The 25,408-nt window shown below is 52.1% G+C and overlaps 1 protein-coding gene across 2 annotated transcripts in view; it reads left to right on the top strand.

The window, feature by feature from the left end:
• The window catches only part of Cdh13 (cadherin 13), a 1,261,125-nt gene that overhangs the window by 1,118,369 nt on the left and 117,348 nt on the right, over positions 1-25,408 (top strand). For both annotated transcript variants that reach the window (XM_048792348.1, XM_048792349.1), the window contains one exon: positions 12,621-12,761. In XM_048792348.1, coding sequence (XP_048648305.1) covers positions 12,621-12,761 — 141 coding nt within the window. The remainder of the gene's footprint in view (positions 1-12,620; positions 12,762-25,408) is intronic.

Here is a 25,408-nt window from a genome sequence, read left to right as displayed (position 1 = left end):
GAGCTGAGCCTGCATCCCCTCCCAGACATCCCATTCTACCTCCTTCTGATTGAATCTCCCCTTAGCATTCACCACCATTCGTCTGTCTACGTCTGTCTCTTCCTCTAGAATTTAAGTGCCACTAGGAGGGGATCTTTGGCACTTCTGCCTATGGCTGTCTCCCCAGCGGCTCAGAAGAGTGTTTGTGGAGGGAATGAAGGAGCTCTCTGAGCCTCTGGCTCAGAGACAGAACTGGGGTATCTCATGAGGAAGGGTTGATAGCTGTTTCTGGCATACAGTAGGTGCTCAATGGGTATAGCCATAGTTAACTGTAACAACAGAGGCCTGAGTGGAGCCCAGGACAGGCAAAGAACAGGCACATTTAGACCAGAGTGAGTAAGTGCACAGCTGGGGTGCAGCCAGGAGGGAGCAGGAGGTCGGCGTGTGTGGACCCCAAGGTGCGGTCTGTCCCCCCTTTGGAAGAGGCCACTGAGGCCCTGGGGTTTCCAGAGAGGCAGACAGTGGAGTTCGAGTCTCCATCTGAAAAGGACCCAGAGCAGGGCCCGAGGGAAGGCCGAGGCTCTCTGTAGGGTTGTTTTTGAAATGGAAAGGAAGGCCGCCTCCGAGGACGTGAAGCAGCCCCTCTTCATGAGCATCCTGCCTGTCTGCAGGCCGGGCTGGGAGGGCGAGGCCCGGGGTTGAGGCGCAGCACTGACCTCTCCGCTGACATCCCCTGTTAATAGGCTTAGCCTCTGTCCTCAGAGCCAAGACAATTTCAGGAACAAATGGAGGACAGCCCAGGGATCCCAGAGGCCTCCTGGTGCATGCAGAGCCGGGCTGGCAGCCTGCTAGGCGCTGGGCAGCAGTGCTGAAGGAAGACGATCAGAAGGGCCTGCACACCAGGCGTGAAATCAACAAGAGAACCTTCCAGAAGCAGTCTACGTCGGGGCCTTTCACATTGCCTTTTCTCCCTGGTGTATGAATTAGCTTTCCAAACAACGGCAGGGGCATAATTGGAATCCATCTTGTGCCATTTTTTCCCCTCGGATGATTTAGAATTAGTTCAATTTATTTTCAAAGAGCGGAACCCACTGGCTGCAGAGTGGTGGCTTCTGGAATGGCCCTCCTGTCGACCGCGGGCTGGTGTCTGCTGATTCATTGCTCCCGCGGCCGGCCTCTTTGTTTTGAGAGCTACCTAGAATTATTGCCAGCAGCAGAACTCTAAGCCAAAGTAAATTCTGCACAGAGAGGCGTTTGACTTAAGGGGCAGCATATAATGCCCACTAGGAGTGACCCTGGATGGGGTTAGATGAGGAGACCCCACGGTGAACCGGGCTGGAGGAGGCAATGTGGTGGAGGCTGCGGTTCTGACGAAGGCCTGGTCGATGGGCGGGGCCCATTGCCATGCGGGGCCCAGGCTGGCAGGGGTCATAAAGCTGAAATTGCCGGTGCTGTGGGCATTCAGAGACTAATTTCAGAAACCTTGGCCAACCCTTGGTGGGCTCCTGTACTTCTGTCATTGGGAGTCCGTAATTGAATTTTCTGGATGTTTTGACCAGTGTGTAACTTTGTGAAGCTGATTACACAGCAGAACACAATTTTGAGTTTGACCTTAAAAAGCATTACCCTCTGCCGAGTGATTAGAAAACATGCCGGCTCCGCCCTCCTCCCTGCACTTGATTTGGGGGAGGGGGAGGAGAAGAAACCACCTTGCTATTTCATGTAACCTGGTAAGATTCATTTAGATTCTATGCAGATCATTTAATAACAGGTTTTGTAAAACCTTAACATAAGGAGCCACCATAAAACGTATTATCTTTTATTACCCACACAGAGAATGACATTTTAGATGGTAATAAATCGAAACCCAGGGAAAGCGATTTGCTCTCGGGGAGTGCTCGGCGGACAGCAGGAACAGCTTCGGGCTTTGGTCTGTAGGGAAGGAGGCCCCGGGGTCATCCCAGACACCTCCGGCTGGCTCTGCTCATCTAGCAACTTCCTCTCGTCCCTCTGGTTTGGCGTGGCTTTGTTCTTTGAAAAGTCATTCCCACCCAAACCTCAACACTCAGAGACCCCATCTTCCCGCCCTGTTGCCCCTCTTTCCATCTCACGTGCCTCAGGATGCGTGCCAGCCTAGGCTGAGCCTGGGTCAGGGCCAGGCATGGGCATCTGCCGGACATGGAGAGCTCCGTCCAGAACCGCTGGCACACACCGCGGCCTGGTTGGACGACCTCTCTTTGAAGAGAAGGAACTTTCCCACTTGCTCCTGGAGAGCCAGGGCACGAGCTGCACCCTACGCCACCTGGAGACTCACTTAGCCTCTGTGACCTTCCCAGGCCTTGCCACCCAGAATGGTGACCCCGAGGCCAGGCTTACTGAACAGCATTAAGGTGACCATTCTTTGGTTTCTTCTCTCATCAGACATTGGCCGAGAATGTGGCAGACGCTGAACTTGGCTTGGGCAGTCTCTCCCCAGGTAACTGGGGACCAGGCCCACTTATTTTCAAAGACTCTAACCTAATGCCCCCGCAGGGGCTGTGCCTTGGGGTCTCCGTGTCCCGGGGCACTAGGCATGGGGGGTACGGCAGGGTGAGTTGGAGAAAGGTCTCACTGAGGACTCTAATGGATACTCAGAGTGACCGACAGGAGCAGAAGGCTCTCCAGTAAACTGCTCTGATATTTGTCCATCGCAGGTGGGAGGACACTGGTCTCCCACTGGACAGATGTCGGTGTTGCGGGAAAGGTCTGGTGGACATTCCACCCAGAGGATGAAATGAAACATCTCTGGAGGAGAGACGGAGGAAGCCGTTGTGGGAAGGTGGGCCGAATGGAGGGAGGGAAAGGAGGGCTGAGGCTGGTGGCCGTCACCACAGGAGCCGGGAGGCCGGCAGAGCCTCCACTCCACAGGAGGCTCAGTGACGCCCTCCAGAGAGGTGGTCACCACACAGAGAAGGCCTTGAAACAACGCCAGTCCCTGCCTTACAACGCAGGAGATCAGAGTCCAAAATGGGTCTCACTGGGCTGACATCAGGGTGTGGGCAGAGCTGGGGAATCTAGCTCCTCTGCAGCCCTGGGCTCCCAGCCTCTCCCTCCACCTTAAGCCATGGAGGCCACATCTTCAAGCCACGCCCTTCTCTCCCGCCTCTCCCTCCCTCTTCCTCTTCTTGTCTCCACTTCCTTCCTGCGGCGAGGACCTGTGGGTTCACTGGGCCCACCCAGACCCCCCGGTCAGTCGCCTCATCTCTAGGTCCTTATCAAAGCCTCTTTTGCCACCTGAGGTGATATGTTTGGTTCTAGGAATTAGGATGTGGACATCTTTCAGGGTCATTGTTCTGAATACCTTAGAGGACGGACTTGAAGGCTCTAGAATGGCGGTCACTAGAGGAGGAGGGGAGGGGACGGAGGGACTGGATGTGAGCTACAAAGCAGGAGCAGGAGGAGCGAGTCTGGCCTGGGGCACGTGGGTGACGCCAGTTTACACCAACCTACTGTGTATTTCAAACTAACCAGAGGAGAGGAGTTGGAAGGCCCAACAAAAAGAGAAGGTGAATGTTTGGGGGAAACGGAAGAACTAGTTGCTGTGATTTGACTGTTACGTCCTGCCCACACGCGTCACACTGTGCCCCATAAGGTATGGGATGATGATGGCCAGCTAAAAATAAAGCCGAGGGCTTCTAGAGCCCGGAGTGCGAGGGGTCTGGGGCGCTGGGCTGTGCTCTGCCCGCTGCAGGAGCCCGGCACCAGCAGCTCACGGTGAGGCCGCAGGACAGACGTGGGCAGAGGACGCACTGTGCAGTGTCACTCAATGCCCCAGGAGAGAACTTCTCCAGATATCTCGGGCTCACAAGAGGAGCAGGACAGCTCCTAATGGTGGCCACGTCCAAGCAAGGTCAGCCAGGTCAAGTGGCCGTTTGCAGGGTGCCTGTGGAGGTCAGGGTTTTGCAGACTGAGGAAAGGACTAAGGAAGCCCCAGACGGTGGAGCCGCAGAAGTTCATTGTCACAGGAAGAGCCCTGCGTCAGGACCGGGGACGCCACCCAAGCTCGTCTCCCAGGAGCTGGGATGATCCTCTAGCCACCGAGAGCTCGTGGAGATGCAGGGCAGGGGCTGCCTCCTAGGGCTCACTCTGCCAGCTCTGGGTGGCGAGTAGCTCAGATGGAAACCAGAGGGACCCTTCTGGAAGTTGCTGCGGTGACACAGGTCACAAGAGATGCCGCTGGAGGTCCTGGGAGAGCTGCAGCAACAGAGACAGGAGGGCAGACTCCAGAGTAGGCCAGTCGGTGGCTCTTGGCCATCGGTTGTTTGGGGTGAGGAGGGGACCACTATGGTGCTGTGGCCCCCCTGCCTGCACCTGTGGCACTGGGTACCCACCTGCTCAGAGGGCCCACGGGGCTTCACCTGCAGCCAAGCCTGGGCTCCCGATGGTGAGGAGCAGAATGGGCACCTGCTCTTGTTCCCACAGAGTCCTGGACAGACTCACAGTCAGCCCCCAGCGTGCTCAGTGACGGAAGTCACAGAACATTAGGATGGTGGCCACGTCAAAGCACAGTCTCCCACCACCTTCCACAGAAATGACATCATGACCCCCAAAACAGGACATTCCCTTCCCAAGACATCTCCCCTCAGTCTCCTCCACGTGTGGTGTCCAGCCCAGCGGCCTCTCCTCTCGGAGGCCAGGTCCTCCACACCTACCCCATCTCACTCTACTGAATCGAGTGTCAGTCCCTGGCACTAGACTTGATACCTGCCCCTTATCCCACCTTGTCGTGGGCACAAGGCCTAACACTCCGCCAGGGCTTGATGAGTGTGTGGTGAGTTAAACGGGCTCCCTGCAGCCTTCTTGAGCCCCCTTCACACAGACCTCCAATAGCACCACCCGGGAGCACGCAGCAGAGCCTAGATATCTTCTCTTTGCTTATTTCTCTGGTTTAGAAACGCACCAAAAGTAGGTTTGTGTCATCCATCACGTCCCAGCAGAGTTTCTTGAGCCTAGTAGACACTAAATAAATGTTCCCGTGGAGCCAGACTGAAAACCAAGCCTCCGCCGCCTGGAGTCGGGAGGAGGTGATATTTCCAGGTGAGCCATCAATGCCACTGACAGTTATTTACTGTCACTCATCAGTAACGTCGCAGGATGTACACTTTGCCCGGAAATGTTTTATTTGCTCCTGGTGTCCCTCAACCTCGGATCCATCACTTAGGCCATGCCAGCCGCGAGTGTCTAAGAGGCAGTGTTTATTTCCCCTGCTGCTCCCCACCCCCGGGCCTGTCGGCAACCAGTAAATCTGGGGAAATGAGCTCTGCTTCTTCTCCACCAGCCCCAGCCGGGAGTGAGGAGCCAGCAGTGACAGAAAGGGTCGTGAATGTCCACATTGGCACAGGGGAGCGGGGGAAGGAGCCCCGGAGACAAACAGTGGAGCCAGGACAGCGGCCCACTGGGAGGCAGGAAGGACAGTGCTGGCCACCAGCAGGACGCACAAGGCCCTTTATACGAGGACACCAGCGGCTCCGGCTGGATGGATGGGCTGCCTGTCTCCAGTGTGAGGGGGTCCAAGCGGATAAATCAAACCCAGACAACAACCCGTTCTGCTTCAGATAATGCTTTTACCAATCTGTTGCAATATTTATAGAGCAGGTGTCAGGTGCGCTAACGGGAGAAGAATTGGTCCCCGTCTGGGATGCGTGGAGCCAGGAGTCAGGAGAGCAGATGAGCACACAGTACAGAGGCCGCGGCATCTCCACGCATAGCGCGTGGCCGGAATACCGCACGCGTCCCCCCACGGAGGCTGGTGGATACGCTGCTCCCCACGGCTGCCCTGAAGTGCACGCTGGAGCCCTCTGGCCAGCTCATGACAGCCGCCTCCGCGCCTCTTTCTACCGACACACGTGGAGTGACATCACATCGGCAGCTTCTAATCAGCCACGGGAGGAGCGTCGAGACCTCCGAAGTCGAAAACCACCGCACACCCAGAGAATCTGCTGTCAAACATCTACACATGCCTCTCGCTGCGCCAGGCAGAATTTTTGTAAAAACATATCTCTGACTAATCACTGCCTAACGACGATGCATTCATAGCTGAAAGATAAAGCTCTGAACAGGACAGGGTCCCTCATTGAATGGAGCTCCCATTGTCACGGTCAAGATAACCAATAAACAGGTACTCCATACGTCAGAGCCTCGCAGAACTCGGCAAAAACACCATCTGTGGAGTGTTGACTGCTGCGTAACAGATGACCCCAGACTCGGGGACTTAAAACTGTAGGCACTTAGGACCTCACGGCCTCTGTGTCCATGCACCGGGGTGCTGCTTGGCTGTGTCCCGTGTTGAACGGGCCCCTGCAGAGCGGCAGCCAGCGTGTTGGTCCAGCATCTGCCGTCTCAGCAGAGGAAGGGAGGATCCAGGACCTGGCTTGTCAGTGGTCAGCAACACCCAGCCCCTTTGGCCCTTCCTGGAGGAGAGTTTGTGCCACATCTTCAGAAGAGTTCCCAAAGACTCCACTAAGAACCATGAGGCCATACCCGCAGCACTTACGTGGTCAGGCTCCGTGCCTGGTGCCTCCAATGCCTCCTTTACTTACCCCCACTATTCTGCAGACAGGGAGACGGAGGCAGCGGGACTCACGTAACAGGCTGGGTCACTTGGTGCCTGAGTGGTGGAGCCAGGGACTAGTGACGATGGAGAGCCAGCTCGCCAGAGTGGCAGACACCCTGCAAGGCAGCTGGGCTGGGCCCCGATGGAGCTGTGGCGCAGTGAGCAGTGGCCGTCAGCAAGGGGACAGGAGCTCCCCTGGAGGAGGGAGCAGAGACGCCACATTCAAAATCAGGAGAAAGTGGGGGACAGCGGCCAGAGAGCCAGTCTGTGCCAACGCAGAGCCAAGGACGAGACTCAAGATGAGCAGGAGAAGGACAGGGCACCGAGCGGGCGGAGGGCAAAACCTCTCTCACGTGACGCTTATGTGTTGATGTCCCCCCACGGCTACCATTAGCCTGGTTATTAGTGATCAATGTTCCGTGAAACGCAGACTCGTGTGGAAGTCGCCGTGGCCGTGTAAGACATCAAGGGTCCGGTGACTGATGACGTGTCATATTTGATGACACGGCTTGGTTCTTTTTTCAAGATGAAATGTTTGGTTTTCAAATCAGTGTGATCAGTGAACCGGCCAGAGTCTGTGGAGGCTTTTCCTGGAGGCACGCATCTCCCTGGACTCCCAGGGTCTCTATGAACTAGCGGTTCCATGACACCAGGGAGGAGACCACAAATGCAGTGGACACTCGTGACCACCAGGCTCGAGCCAGGAGGACAGCTCGACGCTCTTGGATGTGTCTCACAGATGGGGTCGCTCCAAATAAAATCAGAGGAGCCCATTTACTTTACCCATATGACACGGTGTATTTCTTGGGTGAAATAAGACCCTGTCTCCCAAGATAGAGTTCCCCAAAGTATGAACCAGCCCTGAGGACAAATGGCTTTGGTTTGGAAATGCTGCTGATACACTCAGCCCTTTGAGAGAGAATTCAGTTCAGGAAAACAATAATCAATCATTGTTATCAGAAAGAAAATAAACCACCCACTTTCTGTGCTGAGTCCCGGCCAGCAGTCCAGCCAAAGGCATGGTCCTTGCCCTTGAAAACTGACAGACTTACAGAAATGGTGAAACAAGACACTGGACAGGGAGGTGAACCTCCCGGGTAATAGCCCCTCCCCCTAAGGAGTGGCCCGGGGCCTGCCCATGCCACAGGACAGGGCAGCCCAGCCACCGTGCTGCTCCACAGACACCAGAGTCCAGGCTCCTTGCTTCTGGGGAAAAAGGAAGCACAGGGCCACTTCTGCCCACGTCCCACTGGCCAGCATCAGTCACACGAGCTCATGGTTCTGCAGGGGACTGGGGAAGTACACTCTAGCTGAGGACCCCGAGTCCAGGGACACAGGACCTGGCGGACACAGGGGCCACCAAAACTGAGCTGGCTTCAGGCCTACGGGGATTTCTGAGTAAACACTGGGATGTGTGGAGTCACAGAGAGCTGGAGTTAGGGCAGCGAGCCCTGGCCTCCTCCTCATCAGGGCAGCGCCTTCAGCCTCACCGAGGCTCTTTGGAACTGGAGTCCATGCCCCACCTTCCTCCTTGGAGCCTTGAGCCAAAGAGTGCAGCCTGGCCTTGAGAGGTCAAGGGCGTCCTCCTCCCAGGCAGTCTGCCCACCTGGTGGCTTGTCCAGGAGAGTCAGTGCCTCCCGCGTGGACAGAGAGAAAGAGGACAGCCCAGGGTCCCCCAAACCCTCAGGAAGGCCAGGAGTTGTGGCGGGGAGCCTGAGGGTCTGCCCTGCCCACTGTCCTCGCGGGTCTTGGTTCCACATTTCATGTTCCCAGACCGTGGCCCAGCGTGGTGAGGGGGCTGCCGAGTCCACTGACTCTTGCCGAGGGAGACACTCCTGCCGCATGGCCCCTAGAGGCGATTCCTCTGCATCAGGGCACCTCCTTGAGAAGGGGCATCCATGGTGGACGCTCAGCTGAGAGGAGTCCATTTCAGCAGAGGGACAAGTGCAGAGTGACAGAGAATGGACCATGTGGGTTTCAACTTAGAGTGACCAGGAAGTTAGGCAAGGGGACAGCTTCCCTGAGATGGCCCAGCCAGACAGGGAAGTGGGTCCGGGGGGATAAAACGGGACGGAGGGGACAGAAAGAGCCAGGCAATCCCGTGGCATCCTGTCTCCTTTTCAAACAAGGCCCGGGCTTCCGCATTTCACGGAGCTTGCGTTTACCATCCATGATCTGGTGTTTGTCCTGTTACCACCGTGAAAGCAATCAAATCCCCCACACTAACAGGCCAGCAATCTTTGGATCTTAGAGTGGCTTTTGATAGTGAAAACCTGGAAGCAACTGAAATGGCCACCCAATAGGGACGGTTTGAATGGACACGGCAGCTTCACACTGTGGACTGTCCGGCTGTGAAATGGATGGACAGATCTGTAAGCACTGAGGCAACCGTGGGGAGGGGAAAACAAACCGTAGAACTGTGTGCAAGGTCTCATTCTGTTTGAATGTGCGTGTGTGCGTGTGTGTGTGTGTGTGTGAGTGTGTGTGTGTGAGTGTGAGCCTGTGAGTGTGAGACCCAGGAACAGGCGCGAGATACACCCGGCTACTGTGGGTGCTGGTTAAGCCTTGGGGCAGGGCTGGGCGAGGGCAGAGGAGGGTCCTCAGTTTCCACTCTAGAGACGGCTGCATCACTTTTCTTTTCTTACAATAATTGGCTGGTGGTTTGGTAATAAAAACGTTTTTAATGTTAGCCTTAAATTTGCCAGAAAATTGAGACTTTTGAAACGGCTCATCCCAAACCCTATGATTTCTCGACCTCACAGGCTACATGGCTCTCTACCAGATTCGCCAACCTATTTTCTATTATATCTGTCAAGTTTCATTTACCTCGGGTGGAAATTGGTTCATTTTTCAAAAATATTTATAAACTTGGCTAGATGACAGCAGTGCCCTTCCTCCACGCAGACCCGGGGGTTTACCCAGGCCCCACACAGCCCTGTGAGGATGGCCGTCCTCAGCCTTGAATCCCGTCTCCCCAAGGAAAGAGAGCCCTGGGTTCCCATCGCTCTGACTCCAGCACCGAGCACAACAGTCAGACGAAGTGGCCATTAGCTGCCAATTAGATGCACAAGCCAATGAAATAAAAAATCATAATACCTGTGCAAATATGTAACACAAACACACACCCACACGTGTATTCATGAAGGGATGGGAGTGCTGTAGTGCAAGATGACAGCTCTTTGCTGTCTGGCTAATGACCAGACAATCCATCGTGTCCATCCTTACAATATGGGTCAGGATGCCTGGTTGTTCTCACGGAACGTCTAAATCAGATGTCTTGAGGAAAGGAGAAATTTATCTGCTCCTAGAACTCGTGAAATCTGAGAGGTAAATTGGTTTCAAGGATGGCTGCGGAGGGCTGGGAGTTGAGTTTCAGTCTCAGGTGCCTGCCTTGGGTGAAGTTCTCCTCGCCTGGCCCGGGGAGGGAGGCCCTGATGGGCCAGGCCTGAGCCACCTGACCAGCCCTCGCCCTCCCTGAACTCCGACTGTGCAGAGGGTGAGGAAGGGGTGGGGCCCCGAGGGAATGATGGCACAGGTATCCCAAGGAGGGAAGGATCCAAGAGAGCAAAGCAGCGCATGCCCGCCTGCCGCAGCTGGGCCTGACGCCACCTGCAGCCCACCCCGAGGCAGGCTGCAGAGGGCTGAAGGAGCGTGGAGGAGTCATCTCCTTGCTACGCAGCCGTCCTGGAGTCACACTTGTCCCCATTTGCTTCGGGAGCTGCCCTTTAGGGTTAAGCCACACCTGGGATCAGAAAGTAACGTTCTGGTAGAAATGCAGGAATTCTGCATCTCAGGGACTGTCCTTTAAAACAAAAGAAATCAAATGAGAGTCCAGCCCAAGTGTCCAAAGGCTTCCTAAGGTGTTATTCTAAACTGTGGACATTTTTAAAAGATTGTTAACGATCTAAAGACCAAGGAAGAGGAGATGATTAAGTACAAAATATTCACACAATTATAGTTTACACAGCCGTTAGCATGATGTCCAGAATCACGTTGGTGAGTGACATTACGTTTACAATGGTCTCTCAACAGTGGGAAACCATACACACAATTTCTTACTTCTTGCTGTGTGCTTTCAAAAATATGTACGGTTTTTAGGACAAAAATTACGATGTTATAAAGAAACGCGACCTGGGGTGGATGGGATTGTGGCTGGCATGTTCAGAGTCATTTGGGAAGGATTTTTGAAGAGGGCCAATATTGGGTGTCATAGGGTCCAGCCGCAGGATTTATGGCAAAGAGCAAATCCACTCCCACCTGCTTGCGAGCTCAGGCTGAGGTCTGCCAGCTTCAGCCGAGGGCAGATGGTACGACAAGCACCCACTAGAGCTGTCCCTGATCCAGCAGAACCAGGCGGGGCTTGGTGTCGATTCCACTGCACTCAGGGGGACTTTGTGACCTTCAGTGGTGGTAGAATCTGAGGTGAGACCAGAATGTCCCCCTGCAGAGCTGTCGGGGGCACACCAGCTCCCCCTGGTGGCCGTGCACTTCATAGGCGAGCCTTGCCAAACCGCCCAGTAGAACCACTTCTTCAGACACTGGGGCAGAAGCTCTTAGTTAAAGGAAACACAACCGTCCAAGGTGCCTGCAGGAACAAGCAGCAAACCAACCTCAAAAATCCTTTAAAGTTTCAGGGGCGCCAGCACTGAGCTATTAAATCCCCACACCAGCTCCTGGCTTTGGAAGGAAATCAGAGACCCCGCCGCTGCGTTTTTGTGCTTTGCTCCCTGTGGTCCTGGGTAATTGTTGGCTGGCGTAACCGTGGTCTGCGAGGCTGTCAACCTGGCAGGGCTGTTTGTGCTATTGTAAACACCATTTATTTTGTTATTGAACATAGTTCACTAAGACCCTCTGTGTAAGTGATTGAGAAACAAGTCCAAACTGGTTTGAGCAAATAAGGAACATTAATGCCTTAATTACTGAAAAGTCCTTGGGCAAGGCTGGGTTTGGGCAGGACATGATGAGTGGCAGACCCGCCATCGCTGGGGATCGGTCTTGCTCCTAGGTGCCCCTCATTCTCAGGGCCTTTCTGGCCCCGCCCTGCAGTGGTATGAGATGGCTCATCTTTGGCACCAGTTAAACACGCCCAGGTTCACCCACAGGGAAGCTGCCGCTTCCCCCATCATGGGCCACATCTGGGCCTGGACTGGTCAGCATGCCCTGGGATGGGCATGGGCTTTTCTAATCAGGGCTCATTCCAGAAGTTCTCCAGAGACAAAGCAGAGGAAAGCAATCCAACCCAAACCACGTGGGCAGAGAGTCAGTGAGGGTGAGTCCCCAAAGGAAATGTGAGGCACTGCCTTACAGCAGAAGAGCAGTCCGTTGAGTGACCAAGACAGGCAGGTCCCCTGGCAGCAGTTTAAACACGGGCTGTTCAGGGCGACCACTGCGCTCCTCTTCCTGTTAGCTTCCCAGCTCCTGGGTTTCCTGTTTTGAATGTTTAATCATGGAATCCGAATATCTGTCAAATGGCCAAATGGGAATGAAGAGAAGCAGTGGTTACCAGGTGGCTTTATCAGATCGTGGTCTAACATTCTGTGAGAAGTACAGTGTAAGTGACTCTAAACCTCAGTTGGTTTTTTTATCTATAAAATGTGAGTGGTAATTGCTGTTTGACATGCCTGTTGGAAAGGGTAGCTCTGATAATTTCCGTGAAGTACAGCAGTCCAACGCCTGGGTGTCACATCGCCCCGTAAACTTGAGTTCCCGTGCTGCCATCTTTGTCTTGTTCCATGGGCTTGGAGATCTAGAGGTGACTATCAAGGGGAAATGTAGAGCCACACCCAGGAAATGGAACATTCTGGAAAGCATCCAATGTCCCCTTGAACAAGGATAGTGAAAAGGTTCAGTCCCCAGGACCATCTCATCTATGACCTGCTTCTGTGGTTAAACAGCTTTCAAAGGCACATTTACACACAGTAGGTAAAGATGCCATGGCTGATCACAAGGGCCTGCCCTCGACCCAGGAGCCCGGGCAGTGTGCTGGCCGCCTTTCCCAGGCAGTCGCCCATAACTAAATGCCACCTTCTCTGTTGTGTTTGCTTTATAGACTCTGGAAAACCCCAAGTACGAGTTGATCATCGAGGCTCAAGACATGGCAGGGCTGGACGTTGGGTTAACAGGCACGGCCACAGCCACGATCGTAATCGATGACAAAAATGATCACTCGCCAAAGTTCACCAAGAAAGAGGTAAACCCTGCCGACCGCCACCTTTGGGGTCTCAGCCACGGCCACGGGTCGCTGCTAACTCTGTGCACCACAGCCACTGCTGGCTCCCTGACTGCAAAACGGAAGCACTCCCTCGCGGTGGGCAGGACGGTGTTCTGCTGGAATTCTGTCTTGCATTTTTTATTTTGTGTTTGTGTGACGTTAAAATGCCAGGAAGCTGTGAGAACAAAAGCACTGAATCTTGTTAAAGTCCATAAGAAAATAACTTTTAATGCCAAAGTGCCATTTTCATAGTTTTATGGGTGTTATTTAGCCGTATTATGCGCGTCCCCTTGCGATTTTAGCATAACAAGAACTATCTTTTTTAAGCAAGTACAGATTGAGAGTCCAGATGAACTGCAGCAAGGAGGTAAAGCAGATTTCTCTTGGCGATGACAAGGTGGCCCAGGAACTTATGAATAACAGCCGAGTTAGCTTGTCTGAGAGGGCCGTTATTTATTCTCTCCTCTTATGCTTTTATGATTATGGATCACATGGCATTGCCCGTTTATTCCAGTGGAGCGATGTTTGCAGAAGGCTTGAGAAAATAAGACCACACTCAGGGGCTGACTTTGAGCCCAAACTAGGAAGTCATTGGCACTAGGCCTCTGACGGGGGCATGTTAAGGTCACGGCTTTTGGGGTGCCCAGGCCAGGGCTGCGGGTTTGACCCCCTTGTCAAAGGCCTAGTGAAGGGAAAGCATGGGGGCCAGGCACAGGCTGGGGCTTGGCTCACCCCTGCCCCCGGGGTCTCTCCACCTGGAGACCTCTGAGTGTGGTTTTATTAACTGCTCTTTGCAAGTGAGGGATCTTACTGTTAAGCTCTGGGGATCTACCCAAGGTCACGGGCAGAGCAAGTAGCAGAAACAGGAAGGCAGCCAGCTCTCCAAGACTGCAGCTGTGCTCTGTTCTGCAGCACCGGGCTTCCTCATCCACCCCCAAGGCGTCCCCTGTGTGGACCTGCCCCACTGCCCTCCAGGAATCCAGAGGGGCCTCCTGAGGCCGGACTCCCCAGTGGCCTCTGCCCCTCGGCAGCTCTGCATGGCTCATGAGCAGGTAGAAAATTCCCTCTGTCCCAGGGACTCATGGACACTCAGGATCCCAACCTCAAAACAGCCCAGCACATGGCTGCCTGGGGCTCCAGACCATGACTGTCTGTGGGTGTCCCTAGAGCTGCTAGTGTGGACTGCTCGTTCAGTATTTCCACGTTTCCCAAACTGGTGTTCCAAGAAATTAATCCCCTAAGTTCCACTGTGGAAGATGGAGGTAAAGAGTTGGAAGGGAGAAAAGAATTCGGGGTCAAACAGACATGGGGAACGCCGAATTGAATAGTTAAAAAGATTTACTGCAAAACTCCTAAGCAACCTCAAAATTGTCTGTTTCTCTAAGGTGGTTTCTTAGAGTTCTTCCCCCAGGAACGTGTTTTCCTGGACCACAGCATGTCTTACTGAACTGGTGTTCAGTGGAACCCTATGGAGGATAGTCATTGCTCTGTAGGATTTCTTGTCTGTCTATTTCAAAATACTCACGTAGCATTTAACGTAAATGTGTGCTTAGTCGGGACTGAGTGCTGGGACTGAGAGATGGTTTTGTTCTTGTGGTTGACATCACTGAGTTCAAGGAAAGATTTAACATACACCTTAAATTTAAGCAAGAGACACTGAGCATCAAAAGAAAAATGTGCCCACTTGTGGATATTAGCAAAAGCACAAAAAGTTTCTTTGAATGGACACTGGATGAGAAGCCTGGGATCCCTGAAGGGCGGGGCCAATGTCTGAAGTGACAGATGGCTCACTCACAGAGGTGCAGGTGACGGGCTCTCGGATGTGGGATTCCCAAAGGAGTCTTTGCCCAACACTGGTTAAATTAGAGCAGTTCCGCTTCCTAACGGGGTCCCGCAAGGCTGTTGCAGAGGGATGCACACCAGAGCTGCCAGAGGGGCCGAGGTGGCCCAGAGCTGGACCTGGACCCGCTGACTGGCCCTGATGTGCGCCAGCTAGCCGCTCCATGTGCCCCGCCCTCAGCTCTTCATGGGGCCCGTGGCAGAGCCCTGGGCTGCTCCCTGTGAGGTGAATGGCTGATGACGAAAGGTACTTGGGCCGTGCCTGTCACCTGCTGTCCTCTGAAGTGTGTGGGGTGAAGGTGATGATGAGGATGATGTCCAGGTGATCGCAGTGCTGTTCCTGAAGTCCCAAGCATTCTTGTCCAAAGAGCCACCCACTCCACGCTGGAAGGCACTGTGTTCCTCTAACTTGATCTGTGACTCTGCTCAAGCGCGTCAAGGTACACGTGGAGACCTTGGAGTTGTAGGGAGGAAGGACTGCGAGAGGGGAGGCAGTGAGACCATCACTGTGAGATCCAGGGTGGGGCGGGAGCAGGAAGGCCGAGAGCACCTGGGAGAGATGGATCGTCCCCCTGCAGACTCACCCTGGGGCTCAGGATGTGGGCCAGGCAGAGCAGCAGGACCTGGGCACACAGGGGACATGCAGCTGTGACCTTGAGGTGGAAACAGTCATGAGAGATGAAGGTCGGGGTCTGGTGGTTGCAGGATGGAAATGGGGCCATTGGGGTGCAGAGTCCAAGGGGACACTGTCTTATGTGACTCTCCACATTCGGACATCTCGGCAGTCCTCAGGCATGTGTGGTTTGGGGAATATGCGAGGGTTTTGAAAAGTTCTGGTTGACATAGTGTCCCATTTCCAGGGAAGTACACCCCTTCATCTGTTTCAGAGAACAATTTAAAAGAGGACTTGGGATCGGCTGCAAATAACAGAGACTAGAAATAGCACCGTTTTAAATAAGCTAAAAATTTGCAGGTAGATGGTTCCAGGCCAGTACAGGGACACCATGCCCTGACCCCCCAGACTCCTCTTATCTCCCTGCTCCGCCTTCCTCCCAGCTGCTTCATGGCACAACAGATTAACTGCGGTGCCAGCTATCACGTCCAACAGCAGGCAGAAAGAAGCAGGGAACAGAGACGGTGACGGAGGACCTGCCTCCTGGGTAAATGTTATCTAAAGTGCTTCCCAAGAAGCCCAAGTGACTTTTGCTTACACCTTCTTCGCCCCCCTTATCTGTAAAGGAGACTGAGACATAGCGCTGACCATCTTCCTCTGATGGTGGCCACCTTAACAGTACAGCGGTTGTTTAAGGAAGGAGGCCCCTTAAAGGGGTGGTAAGAAGACATCGAAGTGCAGAGTCAGCTCGTTTACTCCCCCGGGGGCTCGTTTACACTGACTGTGAACTTGCTGAGAAGCCAGAACCACCTCCCTCCTGTTCTCAGCTGCATCCCGGTAGACACTCAATAATTCAGTATTTACGGAATGCTTCCTGAAGATAATTTGAACTTGAGAAAAGTGTTACTGGGTATGATGAACCCAGATTGTATTTCAAATTGCTCATGTTACATGAAATCAATTTTTAGTCGTTGACTTTCATGCAGATTTAGGTTGGAAACCCCGGTTTCCCTCTAGAGACTTCCCCGGGAGTTTTTCCTAACGGCTTGTACTCATGACTTAACTGAATGTGAGTTTGAATTTCCTGGATGAGGCATTTGGAAATGATCTTAGGAATCCACTTAAAAGGCTCCAGGCCCAGAGATTTAAAAGAGGTGAGGACCGGAGGCCTCTGCAGCAGGCTAACTCGTCCACACTTCATTCTAAAGTTATTATTCTTTTTCAGGAAAGACTTCTGATGTGTGCCTAGAACATAATAGATGCCCAACAAAGACCAATTTAATAACTCCTGATTGCACATAAATCTTAGGTCAGGGTTAATCAATTCCCCATTGATTTCTAAAGAATGTGTTTGCAAATGATAATCAGATTTTTAAAACTGAGAACTGAGCATTTTCTTCCTTTATTCAATAAATCTCATTTCCAAATTGTACCTTAAAATGGCAATCAGTAATTTAGACCTAAGAACATAGGACTGTATTTTTGGCAATGTGATGCGTTCTCTCTGAGGTAGATGTTTTGGCGTTACACCATGATGTGTGTAATAAAAGTGGCATCAACTTCAAGGGCCTGTCCAGCTAGAGAGGGCGTCTTGGGCAGATGCCCCCATTTTTACAAAGGGCTGAAGGCAGTGGTGCAGGCCGACCCTGGTGAGCTGAACGGGAGCCCCGCAGATACCAGGTTAGGCCGCCAGGTGACGGCCGAGCCTGCTCTCCCTGTCCAAGGCCAGAGGGGCTCTTTCAGGACATAAGACACCCAAGAGTCTTATTTTTGTTTGAGGCATTAGCTTGTATTAGTAAAAATGTTTTATTAGTTAACTGCCGAAGGCTGTCCTGCAATTCTTTTTCTCATAAATGCTTAGCTGCAAACTCTCTGGTGGTGACGTAGAAATGTGAGAACTGAAGGTCTGGTCCTTCCTCTAACAGGGTTGATAGAAATCTGACCTGCACTATGGAGTGGGTGGTATTTGGTTTGGGGTTGTTTTTTTTTTTTTTTCACCTGCAGAACACATTTCATTATTGGAGAACTTTGTGTTAGTGTTGAGGATTGTTGTTAAATTTGAGAAAATCTATCAACTCTGTTTTATGTACAGATGTGTGTGTGTGTGTGTGTGTGTGTGTACAGACAGGTCTGTGCTATACAATTTCAGATTCTTGTGTAATGACTGATCTTTAAATTGATAATGCTGCTAACCAGGTCGTCAGCCAGGTCCTTGTCTGTGGCACATGATGAGTATTATGTTCTCTTTATCTGTGTCAGGACAGCGGGTAGAACGGGCAAGAATTCTAAATCCTTTTCCAATGTGTTCACTATGATTCACTCTTCTTCATTCATAGATTTAGCCAACAATGAAAGAGCCATTTTATTTCTTAGTTTAGAAATCTACTCTTCCTCTTAATGAACTGTCTGAGGTAGGGTGGCACTACTTATTTCGGTCCCTTGTCACTTTGCATTGGGTTCCACTGAGGTTTTGTTAAGACCTGCTTTCCCGAGGTGTGATTCACCCCCCACGAGCTTCCCCCTCTCGTGAGGAGCCCTCCACTGGTTCGGAGCATGTGCACAAAGCCATTTGACTGTGGCTCTGTCTCTCTTAGAACCACCCACAGGAGAATGCCCGTGTCCATCCCCAGTTCCCCCAGCCTGGGGGCTTCCAAGGTACCCTGGGTCTAGGCATGGTGTGTTTAGGACCTGTAATACACATGGGACCACAGGCTGCGGTCTTTCATGACTGGCCTCATCCCGTAGCTTAATGTTTTCTTTTAAGTCCACCCAAGTTGACACACATGTCAGCACCTCATTTCTTTAGCAACTTCTGTTTTGTTTTTGTTGGTTCTGAGGATCAAACCTGGGGACTTCCAAGTGCTAGGCTAAGCCAGCCCCCAGGACCCCATTCCTTGTTAGGACTGATGCTCCAGTGGGTGGATGGACCACATGTGGGTTTCTACCCATCCTTTGACCGGCATTTGGGGGCTCCAACCTTTAGACTATCACGGATATTCTGCTGTGAACATTTATGTACAGTCTGTGAAGCTTTTGTCTAGATTTTCTATTTCTCAACAACCAGAAGGAAAAAGAAATCACCTATAACAGAGCTCCGCAGTGGTGTTCTGTAATTTCTCACTAGTTTTATTGAGACTTTCCAGACATCTTTCTAAACTGCAGTCAATATGTCTCACTCAAGATTTATCAACTTCTTTTTTAATAAACCTGTAACTTTCATATAGAAAGTACACACCTCCTGTGTAATTTAATTCTCAACAAGTCAAACAGAAAACCCAAACCAAGATATAGGAGGCGAGAAGCAGCACCGAAGCCCGAGCCTGCTCCTGGACCCCACCTAACCAGGAGCCGCTGCTCCTTCACGGCTTCCACGGATGCACACGCTTTCCTGCGGGTACCCAGGCTCCAGTGCCGCGGCTCCTCCTGATGCACCCACACCCGCCCGTCTGTTCCCATCGCGGTGCGCATTTGGGTGGTTGCCAGCTGGGGCTAGTTGGTGTCAGAGTGGAATAAGCAACCTTGACCCTGTCTGTGAGCCCGCGTGCAGCCTCTGCGAGCTGTTTGGGGTCAAAGTCACCGTCGGGTGGAACTGCTGGGTCAGCTTTCCATGACTGCCAGTTTTTGCCAGAGGTTGGTCCAGTTTGCTTTGCATCAGCCACTGAGCTTCCATGGCTGGATTTTGATCAGACCAGTGGAGGCGAGTGTCCTTGTCCTCCCCAGCGTGTGCTACCGTCGGGTTTGCGGTTGGCTCTCCGCCTTTCGGAGGTCTGCGCAGCGCGGTTATCATCTGTTCCCTGAGAGCTGAAGCGCTGACCGCGTTCATTCGCCTCCTGGCATTGGGACGCCTCCCGCGGGGTCCTGGGGGAGCCCTGGGGGCTTCTGCTAAGTGGGACTCTGGGCCTGTCCCTGTTTCCCAGCCATCTCCTCGCCCTCTGGCTCGCCCCTTCCCTCCCTGAGGAAGAAAGACTGCATTTCAGTGAAGTCCCCTTTTCTCAGCCTTTGTCCTCAGTTAGCGCTCTGTTTCTTGGATGGACGTAACAATCCAGATTGTTTATTCCTCTTGATTTTGACTTGACAAGTAGTATTTTTCTAGAAATGTGTCCATTTCATCTTTTTTTGTCTCTATCTCTCTTGATGAGTCCTGCCAAGTAGTATATTCATTTTATTACTCTTTTCAAAGAAATGATGTTTTATTGATTTTTCTCTATTGTTTCTTCATTTCCTTCTATTTCTCTGGATGTCATTTATTTCAAAGTCCTTAAGATGACACTTAAGATCATTAACCTGTAGTCTTTTTCTAAATCATGAATTTAAGATTGCTGAACACTAGTGTCCCCTAGTGTGGCTGCAGCTCCATCCCAACGGTGTCACTGAATGTATTTTCATTGTCTTTCGGTTCAAAAGTATTTTCAAGTTTCCTGAGTGTTTCTTTCCGAACTCATGGTTTTCTAGAAGTACACTGTGTGAAGCCGCATGCTTGGGGGTTTTCTCCTCCCTTTCTCAACAGTAGCTAGTTTAATCCCACAGTTGGAGAATATGCGCTATAGGATCACGGTCCTCTGACACTTCCTCGGACCGGCTTCCCAGCCCACACCAGAGCTGGTCCAGGGGCCCTTGAACACATGTGGACTCTGTAGTTATTTAGAACTCGGCTCCGTCTGCATCAGTTACACTAAGCTCCGTGATCTGGCTGTTCAATCTTCTACACATGTCTTATCAGTCTGCTTATTCCATCAGTTACTGAAAGAATTTACGATATCAGGATTATGGGTATATGGATTCCTCTTGCTCCATCAAATTTTTCTTTGAATATTTTGAGGCCTTATTATTAAATGCATACAAATTAATCACTGCATCTTCCCGATGCGTGAGAAAACCCAGCAAGTGCAGCTACAGACCCACCTCAACATCTACCTCTTCTGGTGTCCACATCATCAGCTCGGTATTTTTTGGTCACATCATCCTGGTATATGCCTTTCTGTCATTTCTTTCTCTCGAGTTTTCTGTAATCTTTTACTCAGAACATGTCCCTTATAGACAGCATCTATGTGGGCTTGGATTTTTCTTTGTCAATTCTAATCCTCCTGGCCTTGTTACTTGGATTATGTTGCTCATTTACATTAATCCAAGTCCCATAGGTTTGGTTTGAAATCTGCAAATCTTAGTTGTTTTTTCCCCCTATTTGTTATTCTTTCTACATGTTTCTTTTTCTCTCATTTCTTACCTTTATCAGAAATATATGGATTTTTATAATTTCATTTTCAGCTCTGACCATTGATACCTTGTAGTGATCTTTGGGAAACTGTCATCTGTATGGCTAACACAGAGAATCTAGTACAAATGGGCATTTTTATCCCTTCCTGGCTAATTCAAGGACCCAGAACATTCAAACTCATTTTATCCTCCTGTCTTTTTGTCATGTTGTGACTCTATGTGTTTTAAATTTTACAAAAGTGCTATTCCCTTTTTTTTTAATAAGTCTCTACCTACATTTTCCTTGTACGTGATCCTTTGCAGTGTTCTCGATCCCTTCCTGCTTCTGCGCCTCCCAGTGCAGGGATTCCCCTTCTGGTTAAAACACCTTCAAACACAGCTCAGCTCTGCTGGTGACAAAGTTCTCTCGTCCATTGCTGACCACGAGCACCTCTGGGCCCAACCCTTTTGGAGCACAGCTTCCCTGGGCACGGTACCCTGGCTGGCAGCCGTCTCTCACGGCCCCTGAAGATGCCGGTCCCTGCCTTCTGACGTCTGCCATGGCTGTCGAAGGTCGACCATCCGAAACGACAGGATCACTTTGGGGAACTTTGTTCCCCACTGAAGAGCCGCGTCTGACTTTCAGGCTAGTCTTGACTTTCACTGGTTTTCCTGTGACACGCTGAACGGTGGTGGGGCTTGAGTCGGTCATACCGGTTCCTGAAGCGTCTCAGTTCATGACGTAGCCCTCCACGGCTCCTTCTGCCCCACTGTCCCTTCCTTCAGGTGGCTGTCCCTCTCCCCAGCCCTCGCGCGCGCGCGCGCGTGTGTGTGTGTGTGTGTGTGTGTGAGAGATAAACATAATTAAACATGATGTAAAATTCAATGTCTGCTGAGTCACTCGAGGTCACTTCTGAGTTTCTTTTTCTTTCAACATTTTCCTGGTTTGGCCCTTGGCTCTGGTCTTCATACCTAGTGATTTCGTAGTTAAATTATGGACAAGGTGCAAAATTTGGGGGGATGGTTTGAGGCTCTGGCTGGTGTTACATTCCGCCAGAAAGGACTCATTTTTGCCTTCCATAAACCGGCGAGAGTAGGAATGAACCTTAAGACGATCTGGACGGATCGACTCAGGGCTCTGACCCGGTCAGTCTGCTTGCTGGTTCCCCTTGCTCATGGACTCAGCCTCTCTGGTCCTCACTAAAGCCCCCCCGCGCGGACAGGGCTCCTGCACCTCCGTACACCTTGCACTCCAGCCGCTATCCCCTGGGTCCCTCGACTGTGATGGAGGCTCCTTGTGGCTTTCTGGCTCCTCCAGCATTTCTGCCCTGATGCTTTGCTGCCAGGCCTCTGCCCCTCCATCTGGAGGCTTCCTTGAGGGTCAGGGCTCCCTGGTCTCCTGGCACCTCAGTGAGCTTCCCTTCTCTCCAGGATCCTGGGGGTCAACCTGTGGCTGCTCACAGCGCCCCGAGCCTTCACAACAGGGTGCAGGGGAGGGTCTGGAAGGGCACCCGTACTAATCCTTGTCCTGAAGTTATTCTAGATTGTGAACCTAGGAGAAGTTGTCCCAATGACCACAGACAGAGCAAAACATCTGATTAGCTTTTGAATCTGGAGAATTGGGGTGATCCTTCTCTGTGGAATTCACAGTGGTACAAAGCCTCATTGTACTGTCATTTAAAATAGAAGTTGCAGGAATTAAATGGCTCGGCTGCACCTTCTTGCACCATTTGCTTCAAGATCAACTCACTTCACCAAAAAGCTTGGAAATGTGTCAAGTGTCTCGTCCTCGTTATTGCTGATGAAGAGTTGCGCTAACTCTGAGAGAGCGGAGTCCAACTAGAGCCAACCTTCTACTTCCGGTTCCTTCTTCTGAGGCCTGGAGCTTTCTTAGCACCTCTGGTCATTGCATTTGGCTTTGGTAGGTGGCCGATTCTGCTGCCTGCTCTCTCCAGAAGGCTAATGACATGACCTGATTCCCCCTGGCCTCCGGGATCCCATGCAATGTATTTGAGTGCTTCAAATGAAACTCTCCTACTTCCCTAAGACTTTATTTCCCTTAGGAGAGCCCTTTAAATTCAGATGTGCCTGCATCTAAACACCAGCCCCATTATTATATATTCTGTTTACTCGATGGAGATCAATCCAGAAAGCCAACCACATATTTCTTAGAAAATCGAACCCATTTAAATTATCTGACTCAAGTGACTTTTCTGGAGGGTGGAGCCCAAGACATTTTAACAACCAGATAAATCTTTGAAGATGACTAAATGTTTTTCCACATAGTTTAGACTCCCTCTTTCCATGAAGCCTTTCATAGCCTTTATAGTGAAATACGAGAGACTCTATGACACTGTGAAATCCCGTACCTGACCGAGGTTTAAACAAAACAAAGCATGCACCATTGGGATCTTTCTCCCGGCCTCGTACATAGTGGCTGGAATCCCAGTGCATAAAGAAATACAGAACACATGGAGAGGGCTAGACGTGATCCCGGTGCAGCGGTACCAGCAGCGTCCAGCTCTGAGAATGATAGCATCCAGCTCTGAGAATAACAGCACTGCTGCAGATTAGGTCCGTTCCTGGTCTGTGTGGTCCTGAGCAACACGTCGTCCAGGGACCCTAAGGGGGCATCTGTTGCAAAGCACAGTCCCAACTTCCCGTCACGTCACTGGAGAGCGGTCACCTACAGCACAGCCAGCACCGTCCTCCCATGCCTGTCCTCCCTGGGGAGGGTGAAGCCATTGCTTTCTTCCCCTGCACCAAGATCATAGGGAGGTGTGGATGTGTCAACTAAATCTCCCAGGGTTGAGGTTTCAGAGACACTGGAAATAGCGGGTCTGCCCCTGGGTTCTTGAGTAAAAGAGAGCGAAGCAAACATTTGTACAACTCTAAGCCATGATCTGTAAATAGAGGCCATCATCCAAGCAGACCAATCCAGTTGAGGGCCAGGGCGGTGTATGCATTCCTGGACTTGCTCGCTCATGGACAGCAGGATGAGGTGGCTTGTCCTGCTCAGGGTGCCCGTGCTGATTACAGACTGTGATGGAAAACAGCTGGACTTTTGTAAGCAGAAAATCTATGCACCTACCCTGTGGCCGCTGCTGCTTCAAGTCGCTCCTAGAGGTAGACCAGGCAGCCAGATGATTGATGGCATTAATCACTCTTTCATAACTGTATTCATGAGGCGCTGGTCCCCCTCATCCCTGTGTAGACCTCTATGCAAATTCTGTGGCTCCGCCAACCCTCAGGTTGTGCCCAGAGAGTCAGCAGCAACTCGGTGGCAATAAAAGCAATTTTTCACTACAGTTGGCAGAGTCCCGACACAGAGGCCCTGGTGGCATGAGGTCCTCCAAAGACCTCGCCCACCTGCTTCTGCTCAAAGACAGCATCCTCACACTGACAGCAGCAGCCACAAAGGTCAACCCTAAGAAGGTGACATGACCGTACCTCCACAGTGCAGCTCACAGTGAGAAACACAAAGCCACAGCAGGAGAGGGGACGGGGTGAAATGCCCACACCCGCCATCTCGCTTGTGGAAACGAGCCTCTGCCCCCGATGCGCAGGCGGCTTCGAGCACCACGTGCCTGGCTGCCCAGTCTTCATCCGGGGCCACGCCCCCCCACCCCCCGCATGCCGAGCTCTGACAGCCACCCCACACTCTGCCCCCCTCGACCAGAATTGCTTTCCTCGTTGTGCCCAGAAATTTCAGTCTCTTCTTCAAGGCCCACGTCTTGACGCCCCAGTAGTCTGCCACTCCGTCCCTTTGTCCCAACATACATCTGACCCCTGCCACCCCTCCCAGTGCCCTCACGTCCCGTCACCCGTCCTCAGGCACATCCCCCAGTGCCTCTGGACATTTCGCACCTGGATGCGTGGGCTTTGGAGGGCCGGCTTTAGGGCCACCCGCAGGGGCGTCAGTCGTGTTGAATTGATGGTGAGCTCTCCGTGCGGCATGCCCTCCCGCTGCCCGAGGTCCAGCTCCTGCCACAGCATCAGTGATTCCCCTCCTGCGCATCCGTGCAGTGTCACATGCACACACGCACGACTGTGGTGTGTGTGCAGTGCTGTTGTGTATCTCAGTTCATTCCAACGTGTGCGTATCCGGGTACGTGCATCCTGTATTCCAGTACATGACAGCCACCTCTGACGTGGCCTGTAATTGTTTACGTGCTTACTGCTGCACTGCCCAAATCAAAATGTAGCTCTCCAGGGAAGGAAGCTGTCTCTTTTGCCCCCTGCAGTGGCCCCAGCTCCCAGCCTGGCAGGTAGTAGGTGCCCAGATAACTGGTGGATGATGGGGGGGGCAGGGGATGGGGGATCTAAACACTTGACAACAACAGAGACCGTTAAGAAGTTGAAGAATTGTGTTGTTAAAGGGGATTTAGAAAGAGTCTCATGTAGAACACTGGCTTTGTAGATGCGGGTTGCTGCTCAGGGTGGGTGGCAGACCCCAGACCAATGTCCTGGGGCAGGAAGCCGCTGCCGGTTAACATCAAGGTCGGCACTAAGCCGGGAGCCTCAGCTCTCCTGGGTGGGGGGCTTTCCCTACCGCGCAGAGAGCCGAGGCGGGTGAGGTTCCTTCTCGGAATGAAAGGCTAATCGACACAAGTGCAGAGAGCCCTAAATCTCCTTCCTTATCTGTCAAGGAAGAAAACAAAAAAGCTAGAAAACTCAATGTCAATAAATAATACATACAGGGGTTGTTAGGGTGCAGACAGGACCAGTTGAGTTTAGCAACGGGAGAGAAAGAAGACCTTGGGAGCTCCTGCGTTCCACCTGGGTCCCTCCTTCCCTTCCCCGGAGTGGGATTAACCAAGTGCCCAGGACGGACTAACACCTTCAGTTCTTTCCAGACCCAGACCTACTTCCGCTCTGGGTGGAGCCCCAGTTTCCCACCGTCCGCAGCATCTCCATGTTGCTGTCACCCTGCCCACATCTAAGGAGCCCGGTCCCCATACGAAGGGCCCCCAGGCCTGGC

The sequence above is a fragment of the Marmota marmota genome, unplaced genomic scaffold (genome assembly GCF_001458135.2).
Source record: "Marmota marmota marmota unplaced genomic scaffold, marMar, whole genome shotgun sequence".
NCBI lineage: Eukaryota > Metazoa > Chordata > Mammalia > Rodentia > Sciuridae > Marmota > Marmota marmota.
The sequence above is the reverse complement of the archived record's forward strand: the minus strand, read 5'-3'. Positions and strand labels throughout refer to the sequence as shown.